Below are 25083 nucleotides of genomic sequence, written 5' to 3' on the forward strand. Positions count from 1 at the left end.
TTAACACCTTGTATAAATTGTAAGGATAGATACATTCAAAGGTGAGTTTGAGTTGGCATGCCCTAAAATATGGGTGGTTAGTCTTTGTTAAAAAATCAAAACTATAAAATTTCTAGCACTGATGTGTGGAAATGTTTGCATTAACTTTTTGACCTCTAAGAGTGCATGACTTATAGATCATGTCTCTTTTGAGTGATTTCTACCTTGTCAATTATTATAAAAGCTTATAATTCTATACATTTTTGTACCACTGTCACCAAAGGTAGATTTTCCTGGCCTTTGTATTTGTTTAAAAATGAACTCCCAAAAATCTATCTGCAGATCTGAGGACAGTCCTATATTCTGTTAGTATGGAGTATACAAAATTCCCTTGGGATGTGAGAAGGAAATAAAAGAACATCTATTTATATTTATAAACTTACCTTTTTACAGGTCTATTTTTGTTTTATATTGTACCCGATATGTAAGCATACCAAGTATCATAACTTACATCAGTGTATCATTTACAATATATCGGCATATTTATTTTGAGAGTGTTTAACAATAGCAATGAATAATAAAAAATGTTGAGATCACTATTTTATGTAATAGGGTTCTAAACAATAGGCTTTAAAATCAAATTCTGCATATTAACTTTTTTCCACAATGGTCCTGTTCAGTTTTATGACTATCTGCATGGATTTACAGGAGAAAGTACCGCCAGGAGATAAAATAGTTGAGTGAGGATCTAAAACACAATTATATATTTAAAACATTCAAAGGCGTCATATGATCGTTCTAAATAAAAAGTTAATTTCTTTTTTAGTTGTTGGGTCCCACTAAGTCTTTTTTCTTGGTCTGAGCAAATGCAAATTTAAGGGTAAACAGGAAATCACACAGATAACACTATTATTTTCATCCTGTAATTTGGTAGTTTTCAACTTAGTTTGGAAAGTTCTTAACTTTAGTGGTTTCAAATATTAAATACTTTCCAGAAAGAGCTTGAAATTTATTAAAAAGGAAACAAAAGCCATTTTGTTTATATTTAGATTTGTTACTTGATTCAGGTTCTAAATCTACTTGTAGGAAATGATACCAATAGAGAAAGCATTTGACTGCAGTTAGAAACATAATAAAAATTATTTAACATTTGTTTTGTGTTTGTAACTTGCAGAGGACCTTTAGATTATCTCTTGGTAATTATTAGGTTAATTTTTAAAATTGGGGGAAAAAAGTATGTAATGGGAAAAGGGTAGCAAAACAAATTTGATTAAAAAATGCAAAATGTTAAGAGTTGGAAAAAATAAACATGCAGAAGAAAAGGACTGACTAGCAACAATAAAAAATGCATATAAATACATGTCTGGTGCACAGCGATAATTAAATAGTAAACATGGTTATTACTTTTACAAGTGAATATTTATGAAATGTTACTAGGCAGTAACATAGAATCTTAGATGACATCATAAGTTTTTTAAAAATAATCATTTTCCTCTTTGAATAACGCTGACTTACACATTTTAACCTTGTACATAATTTCTTACCTGCAGCTAGAGACACACAACATTGCTCCTTCTGTCCTGTGATCTCATTCAGCCTGTATGGTACATCTGTGAGTGCAGGTGAAAGCAGTGGCAGGGAAGGGAATTTCCCTACTCCACACATCTGGACTGAACCCAGTGAAAGGTGTTTCACAAAGGTAGAACCATTCTGAATAAAGCTGCAAAAAAGTGATGGAGTTCAAAATATTATGTGTCAAAATACAAACATTTTTATTATTCATTCATTTATTTATTTAAAATATTTCATTGTGGTAAGAACACCTAACTTGAGATCTACCTCCTTTAACAGGTTTTTAACAGCACAATACAATATTGTTATTTACAGGTCTAACATTGTACAGCAGATCTCTAGAATTTGTTCATCTTGCGTAACTGAAATTGTATACCTATTGATTCAAAAATTTTTAGCAACATTATTTTACTTGGTTTCTTCCCTTAAAAAAGTCTCTCTGTATATAGTATAGTGTATAACAACACTAATATCAGATAAACCACATTTTCAATTTGGTTAAGATGTCAGAATTGCTTTCATTTCACCCAGATTTCTAGCTGGCTTTAAACAGCCTGTTGGAACACAAATGGTAGGTTTGAAGTTTTGTTCTTTCAGAGACTATGTGCAAATCAATTTGGTGGTTCTTCACTGGTACATTCCAACCTGCAATTTCATTTTAGGGAAATTCACCAATAAAGGCAAATTTTATTCATAATAAAATATTTCTTCATAGCAAAATATTTCTTCTCTTGATGAAAAATTAGAAAAAGAAAAGTATATGTATCTTCTAAAAATTATATCCATTAACTTAACAAGTCAAGGAATAAACAGAAACAGAGAATATAAAACGATTAAATTTTCCCATCAACATGTTTTTTAGCTTTATAGAATAGATTTTAATATCTAAGTTTGTTTTTGTATGTTCTGGGTTAAGGGATGCTAATAAATTCACTATCTACTTATCAACTTTTTCAGCTCTATGCACGTACGACAATTCCTTCATGTTCAGGTCTTTTAAGAGTGTGTATAAACTGACTCCGTATATGACTTCTACACAAACATGCCTATTTACTCAAGCTTTGCTGGATATACCTTGACATCTGCTTCCATGCTACATCCAGAAGAGTGGTGTATGCACCAATTAATATAGCGTCAAAGTAACATGGGATAAGGTAACGTGGGATCTGCTTCAGGTAGAAGAACATAGCCTGCAACCATTTACCAACCTGTTATAAAAATAATTTTAAAAGTTAATCTGGTGTGTTTACAGGCTGGGTGTATTTTAAGAGCTAAATCCCAACATGCAACTCTACTACTTAGTAATCTATCAACCGATTTTCACTTATTAGAACTGAAAGACTATGAAGGGAGGAAAATGTTACAGGTTAGAAAACAATTTTTTAAATCAGAACACATGCAAGTATTATACATGGTAATACAGTTTGTATTGTGCCCTTTTTTGGGGACTAGAACATAGCTTTACTTACTTCAGCAATAGTTCCTGATCGTGAAATAAGCCGATTACTGACATAGTCAATCATCCAATCTCCAGATCTCAAATTATCACAGAAGGGGTGCCCCAAGTCATTCTTTGGTCTTATTTCTGCCAATACGGACATTAATCCTGAAAATGCAGAGAAATATCATGCAAATTTCATCACTGGCAGAGGAAATTTGTTCTCATATTCTGGGCTGCTGCTGGTCTCTAGTGATCTGGGGTGAACACATAGAGAGGCAGACATATGGCTGCACAGTCCACGCTGGCACTTTCCACAGCTGGAGATGAGTGTGGCAGCACTGGCTTAGACCACGATACAAAGGCATACTGAAGGGGCCTGCTGTCACAGGAGCCATGCAGAGCTTTACCAGGATTCCTGTCTTCTGGGGCTGGTCTTGCTCTTTCGGATTTTAATATTGCAACATTCAAAAGAGACTGGCATAACTTCCCTGCCCTAAGGCATCTGGGGGAAGAGAACTGTTAAGTCTGTGTCTTTTCACAGCTGAAAGGTGGTGATGAAATATTAATATTCAGGCAAGATTTAAGAAAATCACAGAATTGGTTTCAGAGACAGCAAGAGCACCTACAGTGACAATAAGAATAAAGTCTGTTTTGGAAAGGACCTTTGAAATATAATAGGAGGTCTTCAGAACTAAATGAAGTATCAAAATGAGATACACAGGCCTATCCTCAAATAATACTCAAGTGGAAACATCAGAATTCCTGTGTGCACACAGCATGTTCTGTTATTTCAACGACAGAGCAATAGCACTTCTTTAAGTACTCAATAAAGTAATAATTTCCACCTTAAAAAATTATACTGGTTTCACTCACTTCATTCAAATGCGTTTATTTAGTTAGAATTTAATTAATTTTACTGTGTATATAGCATGTTTTGAGAAATTAAAAAATAAATATATAAATTTAAGAGATTGTCCTTTCCCTCAAGAAGCTTATAATCTTTGGGAAGGCTCAAAACATAAAAAAGGCTCAAAACATAAAAAAGGATAGAAAACAAGGCAGTATAAAATAATATTCTACAAATGTGCCAAAACATAAAAAAGCTCAAAACATAAAAAAGGATAGAAAACAAGACAGTATAAAATAATATTCTACAAATGTGCCAGCATTATCAAGGAAGGGAATACTGCTCAGTAAATGTTAGTTCCACTTATTGAATAATGGAGTGACATGATGGAGCAGTGTTTTGAAGACAGGTCTGATGACTAATGGGATAGCACGATTTGTGGAAGAGGTGTCAAGAGGTTGGAAAACTGCTTAGTTGGCTTTGCTGACAGAAGTTAGTCCCAGAATAGGATGGTAACTGTGGAAATAAAAAGGAGACGGTATGCCAAAAGAGAATGCAGAAAAAAATCTAGAAGTCATAATTACTGATTGAATGTTGAGGATGAAAGAGGCAGAACCAAAAATGGATTCCTGGATTCCAACATGACTGAATATATATTGTTACAAGAAGTAGGAAAGAGGTAGAGGAGAGAAATGTCAGTGAAATGGTTAAGTGTAATTTAATCTGAGGCTGCTATTAACAGCCTGCTGGAAATATCAGGTGACTGCTGGAAATATCAAACTGCCAGAGGGAAAAGGGACTGGCAGAGATTGAAAAATAAATCAGGTAAGGGAAATTACAGTTAGAAAGAATGAGAAAGATCATTTCATGGGAAGGTAAAGAGAATCAGTAAAGAATTAGACTTAACTTTAAGAAACATAAAGGCCAGAAAAAAAATTCACTAAAGTGTGGTTTTTTCAGTTAAGTAGAAGGAGTTTAACAGCTCAGCAAGATCTGCTTAAGACTGGTAACATACACATTTGTTTATTACTCACAGCAGAGAAAATTTTGTGTTGAAAATGAGAATATTTTAGAAAAAAAAAGTTATAAGCACAAAAAGTCTTAAACAATTTTACTGAGAGCTTCTTATATGCTTGGTTTTGTAGGAAATATGAAAGCTAAAAACAAGAATCCCCTCAAATGCAAACATTATTCCTTCTCAAGGTACAGTCTACTTAGTGGAGTTTTCAAGCTAATAATCACTGAACACTTACTATGAACTAAGCATTATCTAAGTACTTTACATGTATTAACTTATTCAATCGTAACAGTAACCTGCTGTGGTGGGTACTATTTTTATCTCCATTTTACAGATGAGAAAACTGAGCCACAGAATTTACCACATAGTTATATAGTAGTCAGTGAAACCCAGGGAGTGTGGTTCTAAAGCCTATTTTTTAATCACAATAATAAAGATTCATAAAAAAATTACACAAATTTCTGAAATAAGGCAATAAGTTCCATGGGCCAATAAGAGATGTAAGAACAGAACTGGCCCTTAAAGATGGTTTAGATGAACAAAGAAATGAGGAGTTGAAAAGGAGGCTTGGCAAGTGGGAAACTAAATGAACCAGGAATACATGTGCAATAAATCAAATTTCCTAGAGAAAAATCTAAGATAATATTACCAACCAAATGAATTAGACTGATAGTTAATATTTAGTTCCTGTATCCCACTTTGCAACTACAACTACAGAATATTTTACTAAAACTTCCTTTTGTAGGATAAAAGAAATATGCAGCAAAAAGATACTTCTAATTAGATGAAAAAGATGAATATGTTTATAACCTAGTCCCATTTGGAACCCAAATGGATAATCTCATTTAATCCTCATAAAAGTCTATAAATTAGACAATATTATTCACATTTTGTAAAGGCAGAAATCAGGGCACAGAGAATTTAAGTTACTTGCCAGAGGTCAATGATTAGGTAGCAGAGCCATAATCTGAACCCAAGCAGACGAACTCTGAGACCATGTCTTATTTCTATAAGGAAGACACCGTAAGACCCTAAGAAAACCCCTGGAAAGCTTAGCCATTCTTATACTTGCTCACCTTGAAGACCTGCGTATTTAAGGGATGACCAGTTTGGTATGTTGTAGCATCCTCCGCCATCTTCCTGTTCTTCTGATTCACATCGGTAAAGCACCTGATTTACCTCAGCCAAAGTTAATTTAGAAGCAATACTAAAAATTGGAAAATAAAGAAAACTGGGTAAATATACTGAAAATTTACTTGTTCTCAAAAATGAAGAAGAAAATCTGAATCATAACCATAAAATGTTTTAGCAATGTATGTTTTAGGAACTCAGCATTACACTATACATTATAAACAAAATACATTATAAATAATAATTAAAGGACAAACATGCTAACAATTCAATTAGGAGTAACATTTCTTTCAAACCAAGGAAATAATCAAGTGCCAAATAGTACTAATTAGAAGTACATTGGAAAAATCTTTTGGTTGCTATATTCTTTATCTTATAAATCTGTGTTTTTAATCTTTCTAGTTCTAACTTAAGGTTTTTCCCTCCTTTATATTCTCCTAGGTGCGCCATCAAACACTTTTATATTAATTATCCTAAACTCAAATTAATCATCCAAGGACCAGTAAAAGGACAATCAAAAGTCACAGTTAACCCCTTAGAAATCAGGTAGCACTCAAATGCTGTATTTCTTTCCTTTTCCTTCTTTCCTCTCCTCAGGCTGCCTTATTCTTCAGCTTGGTTATTCAAGAAACCAGATTTTCTTAGATAAAGATGCTTCTTTATAAGGATCAGAAGGAAGAGTCTCACTATCATGGCCTTGGTTTCTCTTTGCTCAGTTAGTGAGGTTATGTAAGCGACCACACTGAATGCAACTGAAACTCTACTTCATTTGCTAACTGCTCAGGTGACTTCATTTTATACTACTGGCTACATCTCTTGAATACACTCTCTTCTCTTTTAGTTTTATCTCAACTTAGAAAACTCAGCTGTGCTTTGTTCCCTCTGTCTGTGCTAGCCTTCCTCCTCACAGCTGGAACTGACCCTTCCTCTGCAATTTGTGAGTCAAGAGTGAGTCGTCTCTATCAGCAGTCTCAGTGCCAACTCCATTCCAGTGCAGTATTTTTCAACATACGGCCAGTGAACTCCTGGAGAGCTTACTGAAATGCAGATTTCTTGGCCTTGCCCCAGATAACCTGAGTGGTTCTGATAAGGAATGTGCATTTTATAAACGTTCCACAGAAACACAAAACTGCTTCATCACATATTTTTTTTAGAATGTAACGTCTAAGTATGATTTAAAAGAGTTAAAATCCTTACTAATAAAAGCTCTTATAAAACAATGAAGACAACTGAACAGAATGGAAAAATGAGCTAATATGTAAAATTACATTTCATTAAATAAATACAAATGGCTGATGAACAATTAGCTTAATTAATATTTAAGATAAATTTAGATATCATTTTAAAGTATTTTATATTTACCAATTTAACTAGTAATAGTTAACACTTACTGATCACTTATTATGTGTCAAACACTGTTGAGAGTCACTATAATTACATCTCTTAGATAATTTGCCAAGGTCTTACTTCTTACAGCTAATAAGCATCTGAAATTAGATTCAAACTCAGGTAGTCTGGTCCCATTCTCTATGCTCTTAAACATTAAGTTATAATATATCCTCAGTATTGGTAAGGATATGGGATAGTGGGATCTTTTACATAGAGCTGAAAATATTAATTTATATTATCTTTCTGGATTTGGCAGTCTTAAAAGCCTCAGACATATAGACAGTCTGACCCAGAAATTCCATTCCTGGAAATTTATCCTAGTACTTATGGTATCATATATTGAGCATTTATTTTGTGCCATGAATTGTGTTAAGTGCTTTAAATGCATTATCCAATTTAATCCTTACAAAATCTAGAGGCAGGAACTATTATAAGCCCCATCTTCCAGATGAGGAAACTGAAATGAATAAAGTCTAAATAACTTGTCCAAGATCATACTGACGGTGGTGAAGCTGGAGTTTAACCCAGCCCCAAATTTCAAAACCCATACTCTTCAGTACTATATGGTACCACCCAGCAAGGGAATGGTTAGTAAGGGAATAACTAAGGATTTACGCAAAGATGAATATACCAAGACACATATAATAGGGAATAATTGGGAGCAATTTAGATATCCAAAAAATGGAGACCGATTAAATAAATTATGGTATAGTCAGATATTAGAATAATACATTGGCATTAAAAAATGGTGTGGTAAAAAGTATGATATATACAACTGAGTCTCAAATAGTTCAGAAAAACTGTGTGTCAGTGTATGGATAGAGACATGTACATACAGAGATGGATATGTACATGTGTGTGTATATGTATACATGTATGTATATCTATCTACCTACCTACCCACCCAGCTATCTGTCTATCTAGAGAGCACATGAGGGAGAAAGCATGCATGTATACACGCACACAAATGACAGAGAAATGGGAGAAAATGTTAATAATAAGTGATGCCCATACTGCTGGTCCCAAGGATACAGAGGATTCTCAAAACTGCTTAAAGTGGCAGATCTCCATAAAGGTATACTTACGAAGCAAAAGGAATTTTTAATATAGGATCTGAGTTGTCAGCAGCAAGACTCCCAGACTTAAAGTGAGGACTGAACTGTGACAGATGATTTCGAAGAATTCCAACAGCGACTTGTGCATGTGGATCAAGACTAACTCTGAAAACATTAATTAAAATATGGTTGATTTTTAGGAGTAATTTATTCAAAATTAATAGGTATGTAAACTAAATATAAGTAAAGTCAACAGTTTGAACTCTTATTAACATACCTAAATATAATAACACTTCCTGGAGACAAGTTTTCAAATTCTATTTCTTGAATATATTCATTGGGTCCTTTCGTGGTAACTCCAGCTTGCTTAACAATTTTACTTTCACTAAGCTTGAAAAACAATTACATAAAACCGTTCAATAAATAATTCTAATGCCCTTAAAATGTGAAACGCAGTAGTAAGATGAGTCTCAAATACCTGAATATGTTCTCTAATTTCTACTGTGATATTTGGCATTCCATTGATTGAATTCTCATCCTTCCTATAAGGTTTCGTATTTCTCTCAACAGTTCTAGCTTCAAGAACTACTTCTTCAATTTTACCTAGGAATATTATAAAAATTATTAACAAAATTTCACATTAAATTGTCTGAAGTAAAGAATTGGTAAAGGGGTTTTAAATCATTTACCTTAAAGTTGAACATGAAATATCAGTTAATTAAAAAAAAGTCAGAAAGTAGATACTTCTACCTGAGATGGTAATTTTCACACAATGTTTTGTTTTTTGTTTTTTAAACACAACTTAATTAACAAAGCTTTATTTGAAAAGAGATCTTATCAAGCAATAATGGCTTATCCCTGGGGAGCAATGCATAAACTACCTAATATTGGGTGGAGAGCAAGAAAATCCCTTGAAAGGCTTACATTTTAAAAAATGGAATATTTCAAAAACAGAAAAGGTAGGGAAAAATTTAAAACACCCAAATCCCACTACCTCACTTAAGAAAATATTTCAAATCCAACCGATGTCCCTGTGTACCTGATCTCCCCTCCAGAGGTAATCACTATCTAAAGCTTGGTGTTCATTGACCCTGGACATTTTTACTACATATGGATGTTTCCCTAAACAACATATACTATTCTCCCTATTTCCAAGCTTATTTAAGTGGATTCAAATTAGACATACACTTCTGCAACTTCCTTTCTTTTGGAAAACACTGTATTTTTTAGATTTGTTCATATTGTTTATTAGCTCTACCTCATTTTTTCAAATGCGAAATAGTATTCCACTGTATGAATATACCAAAATGCATTCATTTTGTTAACATTGCCATTGTTTTTCTCTATTATAAATAATGTTACAATGAATATTTTTGTGCATATTTCCTAATGGAAACGCAGGAGTGTCTCTCAAATTTATACCTGGGAATAGAACAGCTGGATCAAAGCATATATAAAACTGCAATTTTATTATTTAAATAATATGAACTTTAAGCTATTAACTTGACAATAAAAGACCCTTTGATCAGCAAATCTACTTTTGGAAATATGTACTAAGAAAATTGTTCAAAAGAAAAAAAATTATTCCTAGTGTATATTCAAATCTTAAGGAACATTGCTAAACATACCAAAAATATTAAAAATGGAATACTAACATAATAAAATATGAAACATTTAACATAATGAAAATCACAATTTTGTGGACTGACAAAATGGGAAATGTTTTAAGGATGAGCAATGACCAAAAAGAGAAAACCTGAGATACTACTGCATACACTGAGTAAAGCCACAAAAAACTATATATGGACATTAGCAACAATCAGATGAGATTACTGAATATGAACTAGTGAACAGTTTAAAAAAAAATTTAACCCTAAAGCTATTCAAGTTGATAATTTAAAAAAATTAGAATTCTGAATATTTAGCAACGAGCAATCAATTTAGAATATGATGATTTTTATGAGAATCTTCATTCACTCATTTAAAGAACAGACTTGGACAGTTGCTGTATGCAAAGGAGCATGTTATGCCATAATATATTATATATAATAAGTAAGGAAATTAAATACACACATCTAAAAAAAGCAATAATTAGGACATACCTCAAGGATGTATTTTATAATTAAGTGTCAGAGTGATACAGAGAGACTATAATTGCTATCTATTCAGAGGACAGAGAGTTCACCGGGTACTTAGAGAAAGCTTCTCAAAGGAGGTGAAACTTTAGTCCTTGAAAGATGTAAAGAATTCATAAGTAAGTGGATGTAAGACTACTTGTAGAGCAGTAAAAATATCTATTTGGCTGAAACAGTAGGGTGACACAGGGCCAGGAAAGTATATGAAGATGGGTTATAAAGAGTCTTAAATATTAATCTATTTTCCACTTTGGTTTATACATGTGTGCACGTGCATACACATACACAAAACACTTGGACACACACATGAATATACACATATATACAAACACATGAATATACAAATACATTTTCCTGGATATAAAAGAAATACATGTTCATTTTATACAAGTTAAGAAATAAGGGAATGTATTAAGATGAAAACAAAATTACTTCACAACACAAAAAGTGTTACATTTGAGAGTATTTCTCTCCAGGTTTCATTCCATGTAGTAAAAATATACGTCATCAAAAATTTCTAATTCTTTTCTCAACTACACCTACACTTGCACTGTGTTATAATATATATGATATGTAACAGCAATTTAATAATATTTATTATTATTATTAACAATTTAACAGTATAATATAATCACAGCATCTTTTTGGATCACATTACCAGGGATGCACATTTGAGGCACTTCCTTGCTGTAAAATGAAGTCTTGGGATTCCTGAAAGCAGTTCTAGACACAGATACAACTGACTGATGGATGCTAGGTGAGTGTCTTGTTACTGCCACGATGTCTTCATCAACTTGATCCACATACACCTGGGAAACAGAAAGGGAAAACACCTTAGTGCTCAAATTAGAAAAGACTTAACTCTAAAATCGAACCTTAAGAGAGAAACTTAGAAAATGGAGTTTCTTGCCTGAATAAAACCCTTGGCTCCCAGCTCTTGGTGAAGTTTATTGATAGCACACCTGGCTGCAATAATGCCACTTTGGAAATTCACTTCACCAGCACTTGATGGCGATGCTCCGGGATTCCACTTAGTGTAAAACCGTTCTTCAGAAACGACTGAAATCTGCATAAAGTTAAAACTTAGCCATGTAATGTGCTTTAATTCCAATGAGAACTTTTGGTAAAAATGATCAGAGTTGTTGGCCTTGTGGATTTAAAAAACAACATGTAAACAGACCTGATGAGGCACCAATTCATCATAGCCTTTAGTGCTTCCACTAGCACAACTTGCCATGGAAACAATTGCGGAACTTGGGAGAGCATCGTACGCTGACCTGTGCTAGAAAACAATTTAAAAAAAAGTTTATTTTCTTTCAAGTGCAAAGTGCCATCCTATAGCACAACTGCGTAAAAGGATAATTACATAAATTCATTCTGTAAGATACAGTCATTTACTTTAAAACTAATGACAAAACATTCTAAAAACTCTGTTTTCACAATCATTTATAAATCTAAGGCATTATTTTGAAGTATTGTGGATATTACTGCACCTAAACATCAGAGAGCTAAATATCAAAACATTTAGCAAAATAAGGCAATACAAAAACAGGTTCAATGCTTACCACAATAGGACACTCATTATCATGGGTAATATCCATAAACAGGGCGTGTGCAATCGCTGGCACTAAAGGCCTCAAACAGGGCTGAACAAAGGATCCAACAGGTTCTCCTCCGTATCGGTAAACTAATCTGCCCTCTTCATGGCTATTGTAGGCACTCATTGCCTCTGCAAAGCATTACAGAACATTCTAACAATTTTCATTATGAATGTCCAAGAAGAGGTTAGATTTCTTATCATGACTGACTTTCAAGGAAAGACAACACAAATATTACCAAAAATAAAACTGCTTTAAACATTTAAACAAATGTCCATTAGTTCAGGTGACAAAAAGTCTTCTCTATAACTTAACCAGAGAAATGGCTCATGCAGGTAAAAGGGAACATATGCTGTTTCTTAGGATGTTTGTTATATAAAATCTATGGAGAAAAATCTAAAAATTGTATCATATATACAGGTAGGAGATGAAAACAGATTTGTATATTTTCAACAACAAAAAAAATGATTTTATAGGTGAATCATTCCATGGTCTTTCAGGTTAAAATGAGGTATTTTAATTCAAAGTGGAAATTTTTACTGATAAAAACAGACTGAGTTATATTAGGAAATTTTGAGTAGAATATTTAAAAGAACAGTTACTATGCTGAAAATTATTAAACATTGTATATAAGGCCATTAAATGCCCTTTAATCTCCTTAAACAAAAACTAAAGCTTTAGATGGGAAATATACTTTCAAAAAGCTTACCTCTTATTAGGGAGCTAATGCCCAGTCTAGTAACAAAGATATTGTCCAGGTCTTCACTTCCTGTGAAGAGTTCAGCTACCACATACAAATTGGGTTGCAGTTTCCTAGCAGCATCCAACATGTACTGCAAAAAGCACAGCCACAAAGATAACAGACAGAGAAAAGCAAGATGATGGCGGGGAAGGAGAGGAGGCAAGACTAGGCATGGATGTAACATAGGCAAATATCATGTAGCGAGACAAAATGGAAATCCAAGAAGAATTTCCAGATAAATTTAATTGTGCATATGTAAGAAAACATAAAACAGACCAATACACACAGGAAACAAGAAAATTTATAAAAGAGAATATAACAGTTTAAAAGGAAGATTAGATTTTGCAGAAACAGGGACACAAGAGGGAGAAAAAAAGGAAGAAAAATGTTAGTGTCAAATTAAAAAATGTAAACCATAACACTGCAATTCTGCTAGACTTTTGCCCTGTTTTATGTGTTTTGTTTTTAATACCTCTTATCAGATAATATCTCTTATCATGTGTTTGTTTTTAATACCTCTTACTATTAATTTCCAAGCACTTGACTAAGCCATTCATGATAAATTCCCTGCTGGTGGTGAATCATTTAGTTATTGCAAAGATAAGGTCTAACTAGACTGAAGCCAGTTTTTCCTACAGATGATAATAAACTCCTAATCTTAATCAGAAATCAGATTAGTTCCAAAATTTTTTTAAAGTATCATGTTTGCACAAAGGTTAATAAAATACTTGAAATTCTATCAAGTAGGCTCCTAGAGGATTTTGTAACTTAAAATTAAGCATATTAAGTTTTAATATTCTGTTTTGCCATGAAGTTATAAAAACCTTACAAGTGATTTTTTGTTTTTGCTGTTGCTAAAGGCACACACACACACACACACACCCCTCTGCCATTTTTTTGAAGCTAAAAAATTTTCTACCACCTTAACTAATGTTTACTAAATTCTTCCAAATCAAATCAACTTTTCATTACAGGACTTGAAACATATACATTATAATAATGCTTTAAAATGAAAGAAATAGATGTTTTTCAAATAAGTACACATTTCCAACAAATACTAAGTTGTCACTAGGAAGCCATCATAGATAAACAGGATGAAAATTTTAAGTGTTTACAAAGCTATATTAGGTAGAAGATGTGATGAATGTTGGCATTACTTAAGTTACTGTAAACAACCCAAAGAGGAATAGACAACCTTTATGTTTATACTTGCATTTTTATAAATAATTAACAAAAAATTGAATCAACAAAGCTAAAACTAGCTTCAGTATGCTGTAATACTAGTGTTCAAATAATCATGATAATATGAAATAAGCTACTCAACTTCACAGTGGCTACTAATATATTGAAAGCAACCTAAAAATAGTAAGGATAAGCCAAATTAATATTTATATATTATTAAAATATTAATAAGATTAGTTCTTTAAAAATATTAGTAACATTTTAATGATATATATGCAATATGGATGTATATGTATTATCAGAGACAGTATGATCTACTTCCTTAAATTAAAATAAGAATATGAACTTGTTAAACAGTTTATAGCCCAGCATTCCATAACAACTGCATCAAAAGATTGTCAGAATTATGCAAATTATGCAAAAGTGTTAAATACTACCACCAAATCAATGCTGGTATCCAACTAGCAAAAGGAAATACAAATCTGTATATTCTATTTAAGGAAAGCTAGGAAAGAATACAGAATTTCTTCTCTTAATGTAGATAAACTGTTTTTCTGTACCTCGGCTACATGAAGAGGTGTTGAGTGGCAGTTATCAAGACGTACTCCGTGGAAATAAGTCGCCGTTATTTCAGTGTATTTTTTCATGTGTGCCCAGAGATAAGGACAGTCCTCTGGTTTTTTCCCATAACGTAATTTAACACTGTCTCCCCAGCAAATAAGTTCTCTCCTCAGGTAAACGTTTGAACCTGATAAGAAAGGATCTTGTTTTCAATGGTTCAAAAAATAAAATGAAAACATTCACTTTAAGGAGAAATTGTTTTTTAAAATCACAGTCACTATTTCTACCACAAAGCACGTATAGATTAAAATTATATCTAAAATGGTATGGGATAAAGTGTTTAAAAACTGACAGTAATTTATATCTCATATATATTTTGCTAACATTCTGGCTTATAGTCTCTTCTAAAAATGTGTGCTCAATGTCAAAAATTTGTTTTTTAAAGGAAAAAAGTAATAGTAATATCATAGACCTTTAAAGCTACAGTTTTACCCAAAATATTTCAAAGTTCCATCTCCGCCTTGCTACTTATTTTTGGCAATAAGTTACTTTAAACCCATGGTGTAGAGCAGAATGGCTTTTTTCATTTAGAAAGGAGAGAGCAGAGATACTTAAACCCAAAGCTACATTCTTTTTTTTAAAGAGATTTTTGAACTAAAATTTTTGTAGTTAATTTGCAATGTTGTGTTAGTTTCAGGTATACAGCACAGTGATTCAGTTATATATATATATACACACACATATATACTTTTGCAGATTCTTTTCCATTATAGGTTATTACAAGATATTGAATATAATTCTTGGTGCCATACAACAGGTCCGTGTTTGTGAGCTAAGTTTAATATCATCAAAACAGACTTCTGATTCTGAAATGTGGAAAAAATAAATACACTGACAAGTCCTCTGCAAAATTCTTCCTGGCAATGAAATAGCTGTAGAAAAATAAGATGCTAGGATTGAGAGGGAACCTAAAAACAATTGATCTCTAGTCTAACTACCAAATACGTTAAATACCCCGTGGCTAATGAGTGAAATTGTCTCTCATAGTAATATAGTTGTAATAACAGTGATTTCAAATGTCTTTTAAAAATGCAATAGAGTAAATTTTGCCCTAATAAAATCTTAGGTGAAACACAATATAAAGTAGATATATAAAAGCTATTCTGTTTGGGGAGATAAGGGGTCGAAAGTGAAAGGAGGGGAAAGAAGAAGGTGAATCCCATCCTGTCAATCCCTCCTCTTCTCTCTCAAACTGTCTGCACCTCTGGCATCTCTGTGATGAAATAGTTTAAAGACCAGGAGCCTGGAGGGGAGGGTATAGCTCAGGTGGTAGAGTGCATGCTCAGCATGCACGAGGTCCTGGGTTCAATCCCTAGTACCTCCATTAAAAAATAATTAGATAAATAGACCTAATTACCTCACCTTCCCCAAATAAAACTAAAACAAACAAAAAATCAAAAACCACTAGCCTAGTGGGAAAAAAATCAATAAACAATTTATATTTTGAGCTTGCCATGAACTCTTCTTTCCCTATCCACAGAGAAGTTAACAAAAATGGCATACCTGGTTCAGCAAAGTTGCGAAGGGGATCATCTCCCATTACCCATCCATTATGTGCCATCAGAAAACAAGCTTTATTTGGGACATGAATCATAGATTCTTCCATGGACAGGGACATTTCTTCAAATGGGAAAGTAAAATATCTATGGGGACACAATTAAATATTAAATCCATACAGAGAAACTCCTTGGAGGGAATTTGAGTTAACACTATTAAAACTAAATTTCCTCCCTAATGAACTACATAAATAAAGTTAGTTTGACACCATTTATAGGAAATAATCTTCAATACAGGTAAAAGATCTTCAGTAGACTTTTTCAGTAAATCTAGTGGGATCTGAGAAGTTGAGTTAGTATTGTAGCATATCTGGTTAACATTTGAAATAATAAAGACCTCATAGAATTACTAAGGAAATCACCGAGGTATTGATATTATTTTGCAAAGGTTTTTCTACATCTTAGTTGCCTAATCCATGATGGTGTATATTAGTGATCATAAATTGGTTCATACTGATGGTAGTTTCTCTAACTAAAGATTTGCCTCACAAAATTAATTAATATTAAGCCTTAGTTACTAGACCAAAACCTCTTTTTCAATTTAAGAAATGTACTGAATCATACATTAAAGGAAACATTTAGGTTAATTTGAAGGGTTTAATACAATTTTCAAATTTTAACTTCTAATGAGAAGAAAACAAAAAACGAGTACCTGGTAACTAAAGGATGTTTTCTAGTGACAGGTCCTAGTTTAGGACCATGGCCAGCCAGTCGTTCATAAAACACATTTCCCAAAAGGCAATTGACTGCCTAGAAAACGTTAAATTATGTTACGTCAATAACACCACCAAAAGACAGTACTAAGACTGTAAGAAAAACAGCAGTTCGAAAGTAGTAAAAACCTGTTCCTGATGATAGTTCACGTGTTGATGCCTCTCTGAGTTTAATTCCTCAATTCTCTTACGGAACCAATTGCAGCATTCGTTAATTGCGGCTGGCCCATTGCTTGAAGCAGATAAAACAATACGAACATTATTTGATGGTTTTATAAATTCTACATTTAAAAACTTTCAAATAAATGTCACAGAAACTTTAAATATATTCATCAGGATCTTAATTATGGCTAAAGAAGTTTTTCAATTGAATACATTTTTACTTTCATGTATAGGACACGGATCAGCACACATAAAAAAGGGGAAATGTCATGCGTTTGAAGTAGTAGAATTATGCTGAATTACTTTACTTCATTTTCTATTCAGGCTTCTAATAAATAGCATGAAAATCATATTAGCCAAAAAGGCTTATAAGTAACATTACTCTTTTAATATGTAATAAAATATAAAACATACTCATGTGGTATGAAAGTTGCTAGTGCAATGTTCATATCTACTGTACAGCCAAGCCGTCTGTATTCAGGATCTTGAATAATCTTAAGGTGCTGCTTTGGATCAGGCTTGGTTGTTTTTCTATTTCCTGAAAGAAAGACAAGATGATATCTTAATGCAGATATGCATAAGGAGATTATAACTGTTACTGATTCCAAATTTTTAGTTTACAGATTTTTCCTAGAAAATAAGAGAAAGAGACTGATTGAGAGAAATGACACTACAGAAGAGAAACACAGCTATCAGTTTAACCCCAGTCCCACTTCTCTGCCTCAGTCAGCACTCACTTACTCTATACATTTTTTAGGGCATTAAGGATGTTGATGGTACAAATTTTCTTCCCAGGTGCTACCAAATACACTAACATCAGTGAGTTCTTTTTCCTCAAAGACTGTATTCTTTTCTAAAAATAGAACAACCTGACTTTCTTTGCATTCTCTAAAAGAAGTACACACGTTTGTTCTTATACTTTTTTCATTTTTGCCAACAAGCATATTCCTTACAAAATAATAAAAAATGACAAAAGTAAATAAATGTTTTGGGGGGAATTTTCATTCTTTTTCTGAAATTTTTCCTAATAAATCAGGTACTGGTACAGGATTGCCTCCACTGGGTTTGATTTTTATATTAACTAATTAATACCTGGCTTATTCTAAAGAGATTTTGAAATAGCTTATGAAAGCAGAAACAAAATAAGATAAAATATAAATAGATTTTTAAATGGAGTTTCTGAGGTTAATCTGGAAGAGCAAATACATAAAAACTGCCACGAAGTGTTTAAAAAAGAGAAAAAAGCTACACAGTCAGTGTACATAATAAAAGTCTTCAGTTTTGGTAGAATAAAAGACAGACCACTGGAATAGCACAGATAACAGGTCCATGTCTTTTTAGTACATGATTATATATTATGGAGTATTATGGTGGTACTCTAAATTCGTGTAAAAGGATTGGTTATCAATTCAATATCATTTTTAAAAATAAAAATAAAGCTAAATATCTTCTTTATATAAATTTCAGGTATATTAAAGATTTAAATGTAAAATATAAGTAAGATTATCAGAAGAAAAAAAGAATGTTGTTTGAAGGTCTAAGCATGGCGTGAAATTAGAAGTCATAAAAGAAAAGATTGAGAAATTTGGTTAGATTGAAAAAAAAATACCATCATATCATCATAGACAAGAGTTAAAAGATCAACAGCATACTAGGAGGATACATCTGAGGCCACTAATAAGGAATCACCAATAATAATAAGTCAATATGAAAAATTCAAACAACCCAATAGAAAAATACAGAAAGAACATTAATAGGCAATGAATGGAAGAACTATAAATGATGAATTAACATGTGAAAAGATATCTCACTGATAAGCAAAGAAATATACATTAAAATAATGAATATTTTGCCTGACTGACAAAGATTATAAAGATTAATGGTATATAATGTTGGTGATGGTATAGTTAGTGATAATATAAACTGGTACAATTTGTGTTGAAAAGTAATTTGATAATATTTATTATACATTTATCATTAAATCTCTATACCCTTTGGCCCATGAATTTAATGTCTAACAATTTGTCCTTCACAAAGCAAATAAAGATAACACGTACAAGAACATACTTTCTATAGTACTGCTTACAAGAACATAAGTTGCCTTAGGCAAGGGCTTGCTATGTTCACCACTGCATCTCCATGCCTGGAAGAGTGTCCAGCACATAATAGGTGGTTCAATAAATATGTATTGAATGAATGAATGAGAATGAACAGGAAATAATCTATCAAAAAGGCTAAAGAAATTCAAGTACTTAAAACAGTGTATTACCATCTAGAAGTTAAAAGAAATAATTAGATGTAATAAAATCATGCTGTTAACTAAAAGAACAAGTTGTTAAAACTATGCTGTAGACTTCCTTGTGTGTGTATAAAATAGATATAAATATAAAACTTATGTATATAGTTTATATATACCTAATTATATAAAATGTATATAAAACTTGAATTTCTTTCAAAAAGAGTCTGAAAAGAAACACAAGAAACCATTAATTGATAGTTCCTTCTAAGGAGTGGGTTTTAGGGGAGAGAAAGTCACACATTCTATTTATGGTATTTTTACACTGTTTGGCTTTTCTTTACTGTGAATATACATTACTGCAAATAAATAATGCCACTTATAAATATCAGAGGGAAGAAAAGATGGAAACCCTTTTGTTAAATAAAACATGAAGGAAAAATTAATATAAAAAATTCATGTATTGATATAAAATGTCTTTCTTACAGTGTCATGATCAAAAAGGTTTAAAAGCCACCAATCTAATAAAAAATGCTTATCAAAAGAATTTTTCCACTAAATAGACTGTCACGATCAATACTGCAAAGAAAAAAAAAATGTATTAAGATGTTACAGTTTTGAAAGCTGCAAGTGCAAATGTGACCCTAAGCTTCCCGGCCCGCAAGTCGTGTTGACTTCTACCTTAAAGGCAGTATTTCTGGGTCCCGCTCAAACCCTAGTTTTTGGATGAGGAAGCAAATTCTTTATTTTAAAAGCCAGCAAAGATCCTGGCTCTTAAGATTGTCCTATACTAACTGCAGATACATTCTGTATATTCTTTCTAATTTGCCTCCTAAAAACCCTAGTTTCTCTTTCAGCATTTTTTTTCTAACCTCTTCTGTCAGGGACACAATGATTAACTTCTTGAGGCTAATTATGTCCTTAACTGAAGCTTCATTTCTTCACTTTTTATTTTTATTTTTTTCTTATTTCTTTATTTATTTATTGTATATATAAACATTTTTTAATTGAGTTTACTCATTTTACAATGTTGTGTATATCTTCACTTTTGTTACTGGCTAATACCTGAGTCAGCCTCTCTAGTGGTTAGGTGGCCTTAATGGTGGGCACCATCCCCTAGAAGCCTCTCTACCTCAGCTAAGATTCCTACGTTAGCCAACAGAAGACTACTGCAACTCTGTTCCAAAGCCTGTTTCAAGTCTTCGGCAGCTGAAATAATCTGCTTTCCTTCCCTCCCATTCATGCATTTAAAAAATACACATTGAGCTCTACTGTATTCTGAGCATAATGCTAAGGAACCGAAAGTAAGAGACAGTCCCCAAGGGAAATATTATGTATTATTATGACATGCCCTCTAGATTTCTCCAACTTTCAGGTAGCTTCCAGAATCATAGTTTTAGAGTTATTAAACACAACACAAATCCTATATCAGATTTAATAACGTGCTAACGAAGAGAAAAGAAGAGTTATCCCTTCAAGACTGATACTAAATTTCTTAAAACCAATAAAAACATCGCAGTGTATATATCCTTTACCTTGCGTAAGAAGTCCTCTAAATTGCTCAACTGCTTTGTGAACATCTACTTGGAAAAATTCCCAGAGTTGTGTCTTTGGAAAAATATCCTCCCAAATTATTTTTCGAATGCACTGAAAAATTTCAATATATTAGAGTTTAACTATTTTACATATAATTAAAATATATGTATTTAACATCTTTTACGAAATACTATTTAGCATATTAAAAGACCAATTATAAAGGATTTTCAACGATACTCTTAAATTTACACTTTAGAAATTTTGTTATTGCTTTAGTGTGGTACTCCTCCATGCATACTGACATTCATTTGATGATCATTTTCAATCAAAGCAGGTACTCCTTTTTCTTTGTATTTCCCTTCTGCAACATCACAGGATAAATGCCAAAGTGCTCTGTCTAAGACCCAGGCAGGTTTCAAGTGTGGGGAATTCACAAGGTTATATGCACTTTCTGGATGTTCCTGGAGCCATCTACTGTTAGCAGCTAAAGAAAAAGGAAACATAGAGGAATATCTTGTAATTAAACTGAAGGTAGTACCTATGTCAAGTTTAAAGGTGAAATAAAATATTCGTATCTACCACTCATTTTCTTATATATCAGATATCAATATTATAATGACACTATAGTATGAAAACAATCTTTTAGTTGTGGTATTCTATCATCTACGTCGCTACACGTTTTTCTTTTCTGCTGTGGGAGTTTTAAATTGATAGTGAACAGGATCAACACTGCTTTATTAATGCCACTGTACGACTCATTTACTACTGTGGTGGGACTCAAGGGTCTTGTCCCTGGCTTCTTTTGATGGTCCTTGGCTCAACTACATTTAGGAACGCTCCTTCTAAGCCTGAAGGGTATCTCTTCCTTTAAGGCAGACTGGGCTTTTTCTTTGCGCTGACTTCAAGTTCTCTGGCCTCATTAAAGCAGAAAGTTACCTGTACCTTCAAGTCTGGTTTAGGCTTTTCAGTGTCTGGCTGTTAGGATCTAGGGCAGGAGAAGAGCCCTTGACATTCACTCTCCATAAGTGCTTTCTTTTTTCATTTTTGGCCTCCTGAGTGACAAGGTCCTTCTCTGGCTCCACCTAAGTTCTGGGTGCTGTCTCTTACATATCTTTAGAACTCAAAATACCGTTTATATCATTTTCCTACATACTGTTTCTTCCTGTGTTTTTTTGTTGTTTTTTCTGAGAGAGAAGGGAGGTGAAGTTCCTTCCTCTGGATCTTTAAATACGCTTGTGTCTCCCCAAAGCTAAGAATACAAGCCTGCATCTTATCTAAACACAGTTATTTCTCTAAGTTCTGCATATTAGTATCAAGACCAAATGTCTTAAAAATCCAACCTGTTAAACTATTTGTATCTTTGAATCTAGTGTGTAGCTTCTAGACAGCACACAGTTGGATCTTGTTTTTGTTTCTTAATTGATTCTGATAATCTCTATCTTTCAAGATATTATTTTCAGGATTCCCTAAGTCTTTGGCTTCCAAATTTTTTACTATGATGTGTCTGAATGTGCCTCTCTTTTACTTTACTTGGAGGTCCCTGCATTTTAGGATGTGTAAATTAATGTTGAAGGTTGGGATGTTTTCAGTTGTTATTTCTTCAATTTTTTCCCCCATTCTTTCCTCTCCTAGTATTTCCGTGAGGCATATGTCCAGGTGCTTAAAGATGTCCCACATCTCACTGAAGTGCTCTCTGTTCATTTTTCTCTCTCTCTGTTCTTTAGATTGCACAGTCACTGATCACTAATCCTTTTCTTCTGGCAACTCAAATATACTGCTGAACAGCTCTAGAGAATTTTTCATTTTGGCTATTTCCTTTTCAACTCCAAAATTCTCATTTGGATCTTTTAAAAAATTTCTATTTACAGATATTCTCTCTTTGATGGAATATCATCATCATATCCTCCTTTACTGCTTTAGGTTGGTTTCCTTTAGTTCTCCAAATACATTCATAATACTTGCTTTGAAGTCTATTTCAAGTACAACATCTAGGACTTCTCAAAGGTGATTTCTGTTGCCTGATTCTTTCCTGTGTGAGGGTCACACTTTGCTGTTTCTTTACATGCCTCAATTCTTGGTTGAGCATTGGTGATTTAGATAACGTATTACAGCAAATCTGGATACTGATCCCATCCCCTCCAGGTCTTTTTGGGTGCTTGGTTGTGACGCAGCTGGACTACTTCAGGGAAGTCTACTTGCCCACAGGGTGCAGCCTCTGGTGTTGCTGCTCAGAGGGTACAGCCCTGGCCATGGGCAGTCAGCCTGGGATGATGGTGGTTTTCAGCAGGGCTCCCCTGTCTCTTTCTCTGAACTCCGCTAAGCTGCCTGCATCTGTTGGTATCACACTCAGCCGTTACTCTCCCGAGCTGTTATCCAGGCTGACTGTGCTGTTATTTTTGATAATATGCTGGAGCATAAATTGCATCACAGTAAGTTCCAATTAAATGTGGGTCCCTTGGCAGGGGAAGTCTTCAAGGCCTGTTCTTGAGGCTTGTTCTGAATCCAGGAAGGCTCTTCTTAGTTATCTCTTTCTCTAGTTGCGTTAAACTACTAGCTGGCCTATAGTTCAGCATGTTGCTTTCATGAAGATACCAGCCTCCTCTTGACTGTTTATCACCAAAGTCTCCATTGTTTTCAGTGGTGTTCACAGGCATGAACTTTCCCATGTAATGTACCAAATACAGCCAGTCCATTCTTACTCTGTTCTTACTGCACGTTTCTTATTCTGGGCAGGACACCTGTATCACTGCTTCACAGCTAGAGGCAGGGATGGTAGCCTCTGGGTTTCTCGGCTTATCTCTCCAGGTGTGGAACCTCAGCCCCAAAGGCAAGCCGGGGCAAGGCTTGACCTGTCATGCTTGGGGCAGAACTTTCCCTCCGTGAGTGGGGGCTGGGTGGAGGAAGGGGCCCTAGGCCTCTCATTTGCGCTTGCCTAAAATAGTTCCTGTAACGTAGTGTTGAAAGCGGGGAGTGAGAAATGTTGGAAGTCTGCCCCTTTCAAACCTAGCCCGAGACTGGGAGCCAGGGAGAGAGGGAGCCTGGTGTCCTTGGCAGCACCTGCTAAGAGCAGTCCTAGCCTCGCTCTGAGCTGGGGCAGGGGAGGGAGGGAGGAGCAGGGATGGTTCAAATGTCACAGACTCTCACTCTTCTTTCTGAGATCTAGTAGATTTTCTTAAAAGCAATGTCTCTCTGTATGCTGAATGCCTTTAAGACAATTTTCAGAGACTTTAAATAGTTTTTTTTAAAAATAATTTTCACCGATTATAGTTGTTTTGCAGGGTAGAGGGTGTGTGAAGCCCTCAGGCTGCCATTCTGGAAGTCAACTTTCCTTAGACAGTAACTTTTTAATGAAAACCTGTTTCACACAAAGGACACTGTGATATGCACCACTTTCCATGTAAGGCTGAAGGAAAGTTCACTTCTTTTATATTGCATAGAATCTCTCAAATGCTTCAGAAATATAGTCTCTGACAGAATTGCTGACTATACCCCAAACTTTATACTCCCTTTGTTCCTTTAGTAACAGAACTCTCCAGGTTCAGCAGTACACACAGCTGACAGACAGAAGACTACCCGAGGCTCCTTGATAGCTCGTGTGACAAGGGACAAAATCCTACCTGATGCAATGTGAGCCGAAGTGATACATACAACAGATCATGCTCTTAAAAGGCATGACTTCCCTTTCCTCATTTCTACTGCGTAGAAGGTGATATCAGGAACTGGAGTGGCCACATTTGATTAGGAAATAGAAGCAAAGTGCTAGAGACAGCAGAGCAGCACGCGAGAAAGAACCTAGTTCCCTGTTACCGCTGGGCTACCACACCAGTTGTGGAATGTCCACTTCATCTTTTGTGAGAGATAAATACAATTTCAATCTTAAGTCACTGTATTTTTCTGTCTCTTTGTTACAGCTGCCTAAGCCATATCCTGATTTGTAAAATGCCATTATGTGGTTTGATAAATTTGAGGCTAGTAATATTACAGATGTCAAAGTAGTTACCAATAATGTCAAATTTTCAAGTGAAGAATACTGAATTCTTGGATATTAGGAAGTTGTCACCATGGATCCTGATGCTAGGTTTCCAGGTGCATGCAGAAACAACAAATTTTTGAATGTACCCATTTCTTTGCCTAACTTTGTTCATTATTATTGTGAGATTATTATCTATA

General features: G+C 33.8%; 1 protein-coding gene across 1 annotated transcript in view; it reads right to left on the minus strand.

The window, feature by feature from the left end:
* Positions 1–25083, minus strand: part of AGL (amylo-alpha-1,6-glucosidase and 4-alpha-glucanotransferase) — a 63531-nt gene that overhangs the window by 25392 nt on the left and 13056 nt on the right. The window contains exons 6-24 of the mRNA XM_006197354.4: positions 21216–21397; positions 20913–21024; positions 17556–17679; positions 17109–17211; positions 16919–17016; positions 16214–16353; positions 14650–14837; positions 12875–12998; positions 12133–12296; positions 11748–11849; positions 11478–11633; positions 11226–11376; positions 8911–9035; positions 8710–8822; positions 8463–8597; positions 5934–6064; positions 3021–3157; positions 2626–2759; positions 1524–1699 (exon numbers count right to left, since the gene is read on the minus strand). Of these exons, the coding sequence (XP_006197416.1) occupies positions 1524–1699; positions 2626–2759; positions 3021–3157; positions 5934–6064; positions 8463–8597; positions 8710–8822; positions 8911–9035; positions 11226–11376; positions 11478–11633; positions 11748–11849; positions 12133–12296; positions 12875–12998; positions 14650–14837; positions 16214–16353; positions 16919–17016; positions 17109–17211; positions 17556–17679; positions 20913–21024; positions 21216–21397 (2595 nt within the window). The remainder of the gene's footprint in view (positions 1–1523; positions 1700–2625; positions 2760–3020; positions 3158–5933; positions 6065–8462; positions 8598–8709; positions 8823–8910; positions 9036–11225; positions 11377–11477; positions 11634–11747; positions 11850–12132; positions 12297–12874; positions 12999–14649; positions 14838–16213; positions 16354–16918; positions 17017–17108; positions 17212–17555; positions 17680–20912; positions 21025–21215; positions 21398–25083) is intronic.

This window comes from Vicugna pacos, chromosome 9, assembly GCF_048564905.1.
Source record: "Vicugna pacos chromosome 9, VicPac4, whole genome shotgun sequence".
In the NCBI taxonomy this organism is placed as follows: Eukaryota; Metazoa; Chordata; class Mammalia; order Artiodactyla; family Camelidae; genus Vicugna; species Vicugna pacos.